This window comes from Megascapheus bottae, chromosome 10 (genome assembly GCF_031878675.1).
Source record: "Megascapheus bottae isolate mThoBot1 chromosome 10, mThoBot2.hap1, whole genome shotgun sequence".
Lineage (NCBI taxonomy): Eukaryota > Metazoa > Chordata > Mammalia > Rodentia > Geomyidae > Megascapheus > Megascapheus bottae.
The window spans coordinates 25114901-25127631 of NC_143518.1; the positions used below are offsets into that span (position 1 = coordinate 25114901).

The 12731-nt window shown below is 43.8% G+C and overlaps 1 protein-coding gene across 1 annotated transcript in view; it reads left to right on the forward strand.

Moving 5' to 3' along the window:
- Tnr (tenascin R) overlaps positions 1-12731 on the forward strand; it is a 79769-nt gene that overhangs the window by 25534 nt on the left and 41504 nt on the right. Inside the window, exons 7-9 of the mRNA XM_090340380.1 lie at positions 1161-1346; positions 11078-11167; positions 12154-12417. Of these exons, the coding sequence (XP_090196506.1) occupies positions 1161-1346; positions 11078-11167; positions 12154-12417 (540 nt within the window). The remainder of the gene's footprint in view (positions 1-1160; positions 1347-11077; positions 11168-12153; positions 12418-12731) is intronic.

The window sequence follows — 12731 nt, forward strand, 5'->3', positions numbered from 1 at the left end:
TCAGAAAAGTGGTCTGCAGAGACATAAATCTGCTGAAAGATTCCTCCAGTTTACATCATTAAACACAACCACTTCCACTGGAAGCCTCTGCTTTCTGAATGATTCACAGCCTTATCTTTACAAAAACAGTTGAGCAATACTTGTCTAGCATTGGCAAATTACAACAGTCTACTCCAGGGTTTGGTTTGGGGGGCTTTTTTGTTTGTTTGCTTGTTTGTTTGTTGAACAAATGTCTGGTCCGCTCCAAAGTGAAATTGAAGCCTCAAAGACAGGAGCTATTTGAAAAAGAAATTAAGTCACCATATTTTTCAGGAGAGTACATTATTTCCTGCAAGTAAGCCCCGAGGAGGTGGTCAGTTCCAAGGGACAAAAACAGCTCTCCCAGGATTGTGGGAGAGACTAACACTAACAGTCCTTTGTTTCACCCCAATACATGGAACTTAGAAACAAAGCAACCAGAGGCCCCATTGTTGGCACTCATCGAGAACCTCAGAGACCACAGCCAGCCTGCATAGGGCTTGGACATCTATTTTCACACCTGGCACCACACTACCCACTCCACATATATCTAATATGTACAGCCACATGCACTGTAGCTATTAAGTCTTCGGGGGTGAAAGACTTGTCCAGGGGCTCCTTACTGTGTCAGAGCTGGGGTTCCAATGGAGGCCTGAGTCCAAAGCCCAGATTCTTTCAACCACATCACTACTTTAACTTTCCAACCTGCAAACCTTTATGTCTGTTCAGGGAATGACATCAAATATCTTATTTTTGCCTAGGGCTCAAGTCTGCTATTGCTGTATTCCATTTAAGTATTTAGTGATCACCCCTGATTCTTTCTCCTCTAGAGGTGGCCTTTGCTTTGTTTTGAAGCTTATGACATTAATTATTACTTTGTTTTACAGTTCACTAGGACTCTTGTATGGTTCTGGGGAAGTATAAGGCCCATTGATGTCTACCTCCTAAGTAAAAATCCTCTGGCCTATCCAAAGAATTGATCACAGTAGACCAAAGTGCTAAGAGCTGCTCATGGGTTTTATTCACCTGTGAAGAAGGAAGTCAGACAGCGGAGATTCTCACCACAATGCTTCTTAAAAAAATTTGTATGGCACAAATATCTAGTCCTGTGTGTGATGTTGATGGCATCTGTCTACTTGTAGAGATTGATGCCCCCAAGAACTTGAGGATCAGTTCCCGAACAGCCACCCACCTTGAGCTGGAGTGGGATAACAGCGAGGCAGAGGTGCAGGAGTACAAGGTTGTGTACAGCACCCTGGCGGGTGAGCAATACCATGAGGTGCTGGTCCCCAAAGGCAGGGGTCCCACCACCAGGATGACCCTTGCAGGTGAGTAAGTTCTCTCTTGTGGGCATGATTATGGTTGGATCTACATCCTCACAGCACTCTCCCTAAACTGATCACTTGCAACCACCCCAAATCCTATTGATTTGCTCTTCTAACTGCCTCTCTAATAGGTCAGCTACCTTCTACTGCCAGACTATCAACTATCTAAGCTGCTCTTATTTCATCGCCATAAACTCCCCCATGTTTTCTTCAGCTCTGTCTGATCCAATCATTTGAAGGAAATTTTCTGATTATGTCATTGTATTGGACCTGCTTCCATCCCTCAGCCCTTGCTGGTTTCCTTTGCCATGCCCTGACCTGCCTCTTCTCTACCCACTGGGGCTGTCTGTACTCCCAGCCTCAGGTCCACTTCCCTTCGGCTCCTCAAATATGCTTTTCCTCCTGCCACTGGATGCTCTTTTTATTTGGTTCACATTAGTTTCCTCTCTAAGTTCATATAGCACTTAGCAAGACTGGGGTCAAATCATCCTAAACCTCCTCAGCACTGCTCAATTAGCCTCTGTCATTTGGGAACATGGTCATCTGATTGTTGACCCTCTTTCTCCCTAGACCCTTAAGCTCCATGAAAGATGGACCATATTCAATTGATACTAATATTGAGTCTCTAAGGCTGAGCAGTGCCTAGCACATACTGGATCCTACATCAGTATTTCTTGAATGGATGAATGAATCAAATGAATGAAATGGTATAAGTTTATAGTGATTGAGGCATAGACTTTAAGAATCCAGTCATAAGGTTGGAGGCTGGCTGTATCTCATAGCCCTATAAATAGTTTGAATTTATTCTAAAAGGTAGTTGAGAGTCATTGAGGGGCTTGATTTTGTTTTTGTGTGTGTGTGTGTGTTTTATTTTGAGATAGGATCACACTATAAGCCCAGGTTGCCCTTGAATTCCCAGTTTTCTAGACTCTGCCTCTAAGCCCCAGCCCTCTTGAGGAAGGACTGGAGAGAGGGTGATGTGATGGCTACATACAGAGAGAGGTAAATATTGGGCAAGGACAGAGTGCTCAAGAGGTTCTTTCTGGTGTCAAGAAAGAGGATGGAGTGTGGATTTAGGTGAATCCAAGGCCATAATCATTTTCCTGGATGGGGAACAGCCTTGCCTCGTAGGGTGTAGGACTCACTTAATATTCTTCCTGTGTTCCCCATAATACTCACTCAAGAAAATCTTCCTGTCCCCAAAGGGTGGGACCTACTCATGTAGGGCATAGTTTCAAGATAGAGGAGGCAGTACACAAAGCAGTCTTGCAAGATTATGAGCTTGCAGAGACTTCATGTAACGTCTGTCTCATCTTCTTGCAAAAACGTGTGCTATCTTACTAGACTAGAGATGCACTGAGAAGTGTGTGTACAGTACATAAGCTCAGGATCATCAAAGCTGTTTTCCTCCACAGCTGAGCTCCCCAATCTCCTTGCCAAATTAAGCCAGTGAAAGTTAGTATGTATAATAACAGTATTTTCTAGACAGACGTACTCCTGAAACACAGCAAGTAGATGGGAAGATATGCTGACCAAGCAGGTTAACAGGAGTGAATTAGACACAAAGGGTGCTAAACAGCTGGTATTATGGGACTTACAGAGAGCCGGGACATTCACAAAGATTAAAGCTAAGTAATACAGAAAGAAAGAGCCCATCCCCTGCCTATAGCCACAAGCTGACTTGGCAATTAGCAGTTTTGCAAAAAATAAATGATGGCTATTGGTGTTCATTTTTTTTGGTCCGAAGCTATGCTATATAAAATTATAGAGAATCTAGTCACGTCCTGATGGTTATTCTCCACCGCCAGAAAGGAAAAAAGAAGATTATTCATTGATTAGCTATCTCACGCCAGGCATTTTCACATAACTGTATCATATTTAGTCTCATAGATATTGTTTTCATGACCATTTTACAGATGAAGAAGCTGTGGCTTAAGAAGGATAAACATGTGTCAAAATTTCCAAAATTAGTCAACGGCACAGCTATAATTCAAAGCTACTTTTGAATCCCATCCTAAAGGTTCCCCTTCCTTGACTGCTTTGACTGGAGAAAAAAAATTAAAGGACACACTGAATTTAAAGGTCTCAGACAAAAAAGGAAAGGATTACTGAGTACTGGGCTTAGGTAGGTTGAGCTTATTGAGTATATATGACATATATCATGTAATTATCTCAACGACCTCACTGCCCGAGAGATTTATAAAGGCAAATAGCTACATGATTTACAAAGGAATTGTAGACTTGTAAGGAAATCAAGAACAAGATACTAGTTACAAGGATTGTTTTCTCTCTCTTACCAAAGAGAAGAAAAGAAAGGTCCATGAAGAAGAAAAGGAAGACAGAAGGAGAAAATTGATTATAGATCAAAATATTTGTGTTTTCATAACAGGTGCCAATAGCTTACACTTGTAATCCCAGCTATTCAGGTGGCTAAAATTTGAGAATCAGTGTTCAAAGCCAACCTGGGCAGGAAAGCCTGAGACTCTTATCCCCAATTTACCCCAAAGCTGGAAGTGAGGCTGTAGATCAAGTACTAGAGCATTGAGTAAAAAAGCCAATGATAGCACCCAGGTTCTGAGTTCAAATCCCAGTACTGGTGCATACACGCATGTATGCCTATACCCATGTGTGCACGTGTGCGCGCACACACACATACACACACACACACACACACACATCATATTTTCTCCATCAGTTCCCCCACTTGGACTCTTCTGCTTCCAAGGCCTTTATAGGATGCTAGAAGCAATAGTTTCATTTGAAGGCTGTGATCTCTCTGTGCAGTGTGTTTAGAACTCAGCTTTTGAATTTGGATGACTGACTCCATTCTTCCGGGAGTCATTCGAAGGCTTTGAGGATTTCAAGGTAATGCTGCTGACATAGAGGGTACTCAGTAGGTGGATAGTCATGAAGCAGCAAAGAGATGTGGAGGTGTGTGAGCCCAAGGATCATTTTAAATAACCTGCTGTGATCAGCATGGCACCCAAAGTGTATGTGGGGGCCAGCAGCACAGGTATCATGGAGGAGATGTGAGAAGCCCCTTCCCTGACTTGCTGAGTCAAGACCAGAGTTTCAGGATCCCAGAAAATTCATGAAATCACTCATCGGTGAAAAACACTTTATTTACAGCATGGATTTTATTGTTACCTGACTCCGTTGTGAGATGCATAATTCACAGACGTGAATCCTTCAGCAAATCTCTTACATTCCCTATGTGTCAGCTTCTTGTCTCCTGGGACCTCTTTCTGCCTCCTAGGGCTGCTATGATAAGGAAATGAAGCCACACATGCAACTCTGAGGAGGTAGACAATGGAGTCGCGCACACTTGGGGCATGCAATATCCACTGGATTTGAAAACAAATTGTTCATCGTCTCTCCAAATCCTGACCTGGACCCATGGCCTCTTGGTCTTTCCCTGACACACATTTAAGCCCCTCTTTCTTCCCATAGCTGACTTCTACCTTATAACAAAACCACACCTGTGCTTACTGTTCCTTACAGGGGCCCTGTTTTCAATGCCACCTCTGGCTCTTTTGCTGTAAACTCTAGGCCCTTCCTATCTCTGGGTACTCCAAGTCATTCAGAAGGCTCAGGGCAAACATGCCCCTTCTGATTTCCCTGTGTAAATCTTACACTTGGCAACACAGAACCCAGGCCAGAGTCTAAAAAATGCCATGTATGCTCTGTACACCATGCCCAGGGAATTCCGTCTGGACTATGAATTTGTTTCTCAACCACAGAATCAATGACCACAGTGATATTTTTGCTCTTCTCTGCTTGCTTCTGTGTCCTTAATGATAAGTCCTTTTGAGCCCCAGTCTCTTAGCCTGGATGATGTCTGCTTGGCCTGTGACCCATACATGGAATCCCCAGAGAGACCCAAATCCCACACAGATTGCAGGTTCATCATGACCCCTCCAGGTTAGCACTGGCTCCATGCATCAGGGACTAATGCATCGCACCATTCTAGACAGTGAGCCACGTGAAAGGCAGTTGGTAGAGGGGGCATGGAAGAGGGAAGGAAGAAGGGGACCCTGGTACTCTGGCTGGGATGTGTCTACCTGTCCGGGGCTGGGATATATTGTGAACAGTACATTGGCTACTGTGTCTGAAGTGATGCCTCTGATATGCCATCAGAAGGATGAGTGCAGCATAATGTGTTACCAGGACTATAGAAGAGAATATGTTCTGCTGCCTGTTCTGTCCCCACAAAACTCTCTCAAGAATGGAAGCCACATTTGTGGACCCTGTGACAGTGAAGCAAGGATGAAGGAGCTGGTCTATATGGTGCCTCATGAAGCACTGCCCAGGGAGATGCCTCCTCACACCCTGTCCTCTGTCTGCAGCCAGCAACTGCCAATCAGAATAAATACTGGCCAACAGGGCATAGGACTGCAAGAAAACGAGGTCAGAGACAGTCACACATGCCAAACTCACAGATATGCTCTAACACAAATACACGCATGCTTACATCCAGGCACTCACATTCACTCCCCATGTATACATCTCACCCTTACATGTCCACAAAACTGACACATACCTCATGGGTGTGCCACACCACTCTCTTACACCTTCACATTCATCATTCCTGCACACACACACACACACACACACACACACACACACACACCACACCCTGTGGAGTTACACACACACACTTACACACACATATGGCTGGTGTTCGAGAACACATCCCAATCAGATTGTGTGACCAGCCATTTTCAAGGCCCCTGGTTACTGGAGGACTCAGGATAGGGACCACCCATCCAATCCCACCTTTTGTCCTCAGGGACCAGATAGAGTCCACTGTTGGGAAAGTGAGTTCCTTGTAGTGTATGAGCAAGAGACATGTTTTCCCATGCAGAATCTGACATTCCAGTATGACTGGCAACTGAACACTGACTGGGGCACTTCAAGTCCACGCCACCCTGCCTGCACTCCTCTAATGTGCAATGTACAAACACCAAATCCAGAGTCAGGCCTCCGAGGCCCTGTGGGCCCTCCTGGGAGAAGGGATCCAGATGCTGGGCTTGGAGAAAGTAGTCAGGACCAGACTGCTCCATTTCCTTTGGGCAAAGTCACAGTGACCCCAAGTGGTCACTTCAGTAAGGTACTTGCTAAGATGGCGTCTCCCATCAAGATGGCAGGAAAGTGGAGTGTGGGCTGCAAAGACCCAAGCAGAAAGGGAGAGAAAGAACAGAAGGTTCTCCACAGCTCTCCGCAGAGCTAGGCTACTGTCCCTCATTGGTGCAGTAAGCCTAGAGGAACAGGAACCAAGAGAAAAGCCAGGTGGGACTATTTCAACTTCTAACTCCTGCTGCTTCTGTAAGGAGGGCCTGTTGAAAGCCTGTTCGAAGCTTGTTTAAAGTGAGGTGCTCCTGCAGCATAAAGAAGAATGGGCCATGGACCTCGTCAATTTCATTGACAATAGGGAAGTTCTATCTGAGAGCTTTCCTTATTAGTATTATTTTCCTTTGTAAATATGAATGGAAAATCAGGATGGGCTTAATGGTTTCCCTCAATAATACACGCGCACACACACACACACACACACACACACACACACACACACACACACACACACGGAGTATCTTTGAACTCACAGGGAACCCAGAAGAAGTACCTTCTTATCCAAAAGGAAGGGAGTGGGGACCTGAGAGTTTAGCTCTACATTTAAAGAAGCAGATGGGTGTTTGTCTGGTGTAATCTGGGAGGGCTTTTGAGAGGTTCTTTGTCTATAAATGTCTCACTGTATATGGGACTTCTCATCTTCAAATTCCACCACTGGGAAATTTCTCTGTTTTGACTTTAGATCTTGGCTTGGCTTCATAAATAATTTTGTCAAAACTGCCTTGACATGTGCTGTCCAAAAGAAGAGACTGACCTCAGATTCCTTGGAGTGAGGGAGCTCAGTTTTCTCCTCTCTGGGAACGTAGGAGGCCAGTGAACTGGAGCCAAACACCCCACTATCCCTAGCTTAGTGAGAACCTTGGGAGATAAGCCTGGATTGAGAAATGGAAGGGGAGTGGGTCCTTCTGCTTTCATTGCTGTAGTCCTTCCAGTAGAGGTGAAAATTTGCTCATCCCCATTGGGGATTAACCCTACTTAACCTGTCTGCCCCCACCTATATTTGGACCACCAGGGAATTCCGTTTCCCCTTCCCTTTTCTTGTGTTAACTTAGGCTACTACCAGCCACGTTGTCCCATTTCTTTTTGAAGAGGCTCTTAGTAGCCTGCATTTTGGTAGAAACCATTCCCAGATTCCAGTTTGTTTATTTACTCCAGTCCCTGAAGCCAACTTAATAAGAATCTTAAGGACAGAGACCAGTAAGAATGAAAGATGGTTCTAAGCTGGGCTTTGTCCTAAAATTGCTTTGTGACATTTATCAAGACATAGACTTTTCTGAGCCTCTGTTTGCTCTGACTCAGTGTTGGTACATTAGGTAACGCGCATGGAAGGCTAAGAGGCCACACTTAACACAGCTGTCCTCTTTGTCATCAGTTGGATGGTCAAAATTTCATTTTATACTCCTTTCCCCCACCCACCTTTTCTTTGTTATCCTTCTAGATTCTCTAGTGTGTGAAGCTTAGTGTTTGGTAGGTTATGAGTACTTGATAAATAATGTATTTGTATGGTAAAGATTCTGTTTGATCCCCTAAAGGGCAAGAATGCTGTCTGTTCAAGGTACCTGATATCCCCAGCACACAGCTGTGTGTCTGACATAAAGGAGACCCTCGATAATGTTTGTGAAATGATGAGCTGTATGCCTTAGGGATTCAAAGAAGAATGGGTGTGTGGTGAAGGAGTTGAGGAAAAGTGTCAGACTCTAAGCTGAACAAAGGCTGTCAGTAAGGGATGGAGATGGTGATTTCCTGCAGGATGGATTTTCAGAGCTTCTGTTAAAAAAGGGAAGAGCCATTTGTATGCTACCACTTGCAGGAGTCGGATGGCAATGTAAAGGGAGCCTTGATAGGAGTAATGATGTCTTTAAAGTGAGAAATCCCTGGGAATACTCAGAGTCTGATAGAGAAGTACACTAGCTATGCCTCAGATACATATTTTCAGCACAACTGCATTTTACCTGCCTGCCAAGAAACCACAATTCACTTGTAGCACACGAAGGAAGCTGCTGAAAAATCAAAGGGAAGCAGCAGGCAACCCCATAATCCAGTCCCACTTCCCACCCCATCCCCTAGACAAGAAACTTGGGAAGTGAGTGCTTTAAATTCTGCTCTGCCATTTTCGGGGTGGGGAGGGGAAATGATTCTGTTGTAAATTATTGAACATTTCATTTAAGCTTCATAAATAAGAAACTCAGATGAAAATGTTACATGTTAGATCCATTTGGCAACATATAATTTCTGTCTTACTCCCTCAATCTGTCACTCTTCATCTACGTTGGAGAATTTCTACTTCATTATAGGCAATTGAAGGGCTCAATCAGATGCTTGAGAAAGCAATTTATACCCCAGTGGTAATCTAATTTCTATAATCGAGGATATACAAAAGACTTACCAAACATAGAGATGGAAATAGATATGTGCGATCTCTCCATCTAGGGACAGGCATTTGGTTCAGCCAGGACGAGTTCTCACTGACACCTAGGCTCCTCAAATTGTTGATCCCCATCAGAGCCAACAGGCTGAGCCTCAACAAACCACCCCCAATAAATAAGCCTAGAATCATTCTGTGCCTAGATGAGGCACTTTTTGTAGACGATAAAATCCCCTACATAAAAAGATTAAAAAATCTTGGATTAGTTTAGTTCTCCTCTGTGCTATGTAGTAATAATAATGAATTCTATTAATATGGACCAGATGCCATATTTTAAACACTCCAATTAATTTCATGCTCATTGTGGCACTCTGAGAAATAAACATTATTCCCATTCCCATCAAAAATGCGGCTCAAAGATGTTAAATAATCAACGTTACATATAAGGAAGGTGTGAAAGCCTGAATATAAAACATAGGACTAGCTCAGACATCATGCATCAAATTTTACTTCCATTTATGTTGACCCTCTGGAGAAAGAAAAATGTCTAGGCTAGAAAAGGGATGGAGTTTTAGGATGGAAAAAAGAGGGCTGGTTCCAATCCTACCCAATCAGTGCATGGAACTGCATTTCTTCAAAGGGATCTAGACAGAAAGGACAGATAAGATCTACTCCACTTATTTACAGGAATATTTATTGTGTGCCTATATCAAAGATCTGGGGTAATGGTAGGAGCTACTGGCTACCACATAGCCTTCCCTTGACCTAAATCATTGGTTAAGGGAAGATTGCTCAAAACATTTCTGATCAAAACATTTCCTATCAAAATCATTGAGTTTTACCTCTGGGACCTCAGGGAAGTCACCGATACTTGGGGGTGAGCCTTGGGAAGAATTGGGCCTTCTCAATCATACTAAAGGCTTTAAACCCAAGACCAGACTCTGGAAATCATCTTTAACTACTTACAGATTTGCTTTATGTATTAGTTTCTTTTTAAGAAAAGGTGATAGACAGGCACCAATGGCTTATGCCTGTAATTCTAGCTACTCAGTAGGCTGAGATCTGAGGCTCATGGTTGGAAGCTGAAATGTCCCTATGAGACTCTCATCTCCAGTGAACCTCTCAAAAGCTGGAAGTGGCTCTGTGGATCAACTGGTAGAATGCTAGCTTTGAGCACAAAGAGGCTCATGGACAGCACTCAGAATCGGAGGTCAAGCCCCACAACTGACAAAACAGAAAGACAGAAAAGATCTACTGCATTGACTAGTACTCTCACAAAAGTTCAGGTCTAACGGGAGCCTACAGCCAATGCATTTTGAGGATTTGTTACAGCAATTGGTGAAAAGTAATATACCACACAAGCTACTTGGCATGAAAATGAATAGAAAGAAGAGTGGGAGAGACCCAGAGAACTCGATATTCTGGGAACCTATTAGTGATCCTTGGTAATGACCACTGCCAAAGGACCCCCTGAAATGTGACTGTCCTTTACTTGAACAGTTGTTGCCTTTCCTCCATTCTCTCTGAGGCTACTCAAAGTCACTCTAAAATGGTACCCACAGCCTTCCATCCCTTGGTCCTAAATTACTGAGCAATCTACATCATGTAATAACCTGACTGCTTTGTGTTCAAACAAAAAACCTAGCCAACCTGGCTCTCTAGGAGAGACCCAAGAGTCCGTTCATGACTCCATTTCCTATCTACAAACAGTGCACTGTGGTCCTCATATACCGATTCAAGAAATGCTTCCCATGAGGGGGTGGGGGGAGGGTAATGGGGACCAAGACATGTGAAAGGGTATCAATGTATGTGAATTAATGCATCTTCTATCTGGCAAATATCATGTAACCCTTTTATTAATTACAATAAAAAAATATATATATAAAGAAATGCTTCCCAGGTTCTAGCCAACCAGAGACTCTATGTACACCAGGAGAAACTTCCACAGGATCACACTTCTGAAGATCCCTGACAGGGTGACCTTACTAACTTTCTAAGACTATCAGCTAGTTCATGGAGCTGGCCGGTTTACCTTGCTGATTTTGTTTGGATTTCCTAAGTAGAAAAATTGGAATTTTCTAAAATGTAAAATTGGGAGTAAACTAAATATATGATGTGAATAGGCATCTGAGAACTTTCTTTGCTCCTTTCTGACTTCCCTATCTGCCATCATCCACCCACCCCTGCCATACCACATACACACACACAATATAATGTTTGTCTCTGCATCTACTGATAGATCTGGTACCTGGCACGGAGTATGGAGTTGGAATATCTGCTATCATGAACTCACAACAAAGTGTGCCAGCCACCATGAATGCCAGGACTGGTGAGTAAGAGGATGGCCAAATAGCCAGGAACTCTCAGCATCCACCGAAGGATCAGTCAGAAGGCAATGCCCCTCCCCTAATGAGGGGTGACAATAGTGACCATAACCCCTGATGCCAAACTATATAGGATGGTGTCTCACCCTCCTCCTCCTAGATCTGAACTCAATCTCCCAGATCCTAAAGAACTATCCGAGCTGTGCAGAACAGATGTAAAACTTCCCAATAACTTGATGCAGAAGCCAAGTTGTATTTCTATCTAGATCAGTCCACATCAGAAAGCACAGGGCATCCTTAGTCTGTACCACAAAACTCTTCAAAAAGGCTATTAGAGGAAAGTCTAGACTTGGACAAACAACCTTCTAAATCCAAGAGCAGTAGAAAAATCCACTGGAGACCCTGTTGCTCTGGATCCAAACATTTTGCTTCTAAATCTTTGGTAAATTTTAAAGTCACTCTATTAGTTTAGGCCTGAACTGGGCTACTCTGGGCTGTGGATTTGGAATTAATTCTTGTTCCCAAGGCTCAGTCTAGCATAGACAATCTCACTTGGACATAACATGGAATGCTCAGATCCAGATTCTCACATGCCTGTGGGTATGAGGCAAAAGAATCACTGGAATAAAATCAGGAGGGCCAAACGAAACTACTGATGCCAGATTTTTCCTGCTTAATGGTGGCTACTGTTTTGCCCTAGTTGGCTTACTGTGATAGGCTGAGTGACAAAGAATATGAAGAGGTCAAAACTCAGCAGGCAGCTTAGTCTCAGAGGTGGATGTCTTCGAGTGGTGGCAATCTGCCTTTCTGTACACTGTCCACCATGTAAAACCACTGGCAACCTTTCAAAGAAGGTGCTTAGGAAAATGAGACAAGCTAGTGCTCTTGGCCAGCAGGCTTAGTGATAGATTGAAAACACAGAGGGGGGGTCCAAAAGTACTGAGGCTCCTGCAAAACCTGTGTAAACTAGGGCACTTATATTGATCCACAGAACTTGACAGCCCACGAGATCTCATGGTGACAGCCTCATCAGAGACATCCATCTCTCTCATCTGGACCAAGGCCAGTGGCCCAATCGACCACTACCGAATTACCTTTACTCCATCCTCTGGGATTGCCTCAGAAGTCACTGTGCCAAAGGACAGGACTTCATACACACTGACAGACTTAGAGCCTGGAGCAGAATACATCATTTCTATCACCGCGGAGAGAGGTCGACAGCAGAGCTTAGAGTCCACCGTGGATGCCTTCACAGGTACAAGGGCAGCAGAAACATCAACCCAGTTCAAACATCAATGGATCTTAGTGTGAGAAAGCCATCCAGGCAACCCACTTCCAAAGACCCATCCCCTTAAAAAAAAAAGTAGAAATATATGTGATGGGATGGAAGGAAAAGTGATGCATGAATTAAGGGGGAGTGGCTGGAAGTAAAGAGGTGAGCAAGGATGCTACATGCCTGAACATTTGTATTTGGTTTCCTATAGCCTGGACATAGGAACTGATTCTGTGCATCATTCCTTGCCAGCATTAAGTCAGTGAGCATTTTGAGGATCCATGGGATCCGTATCG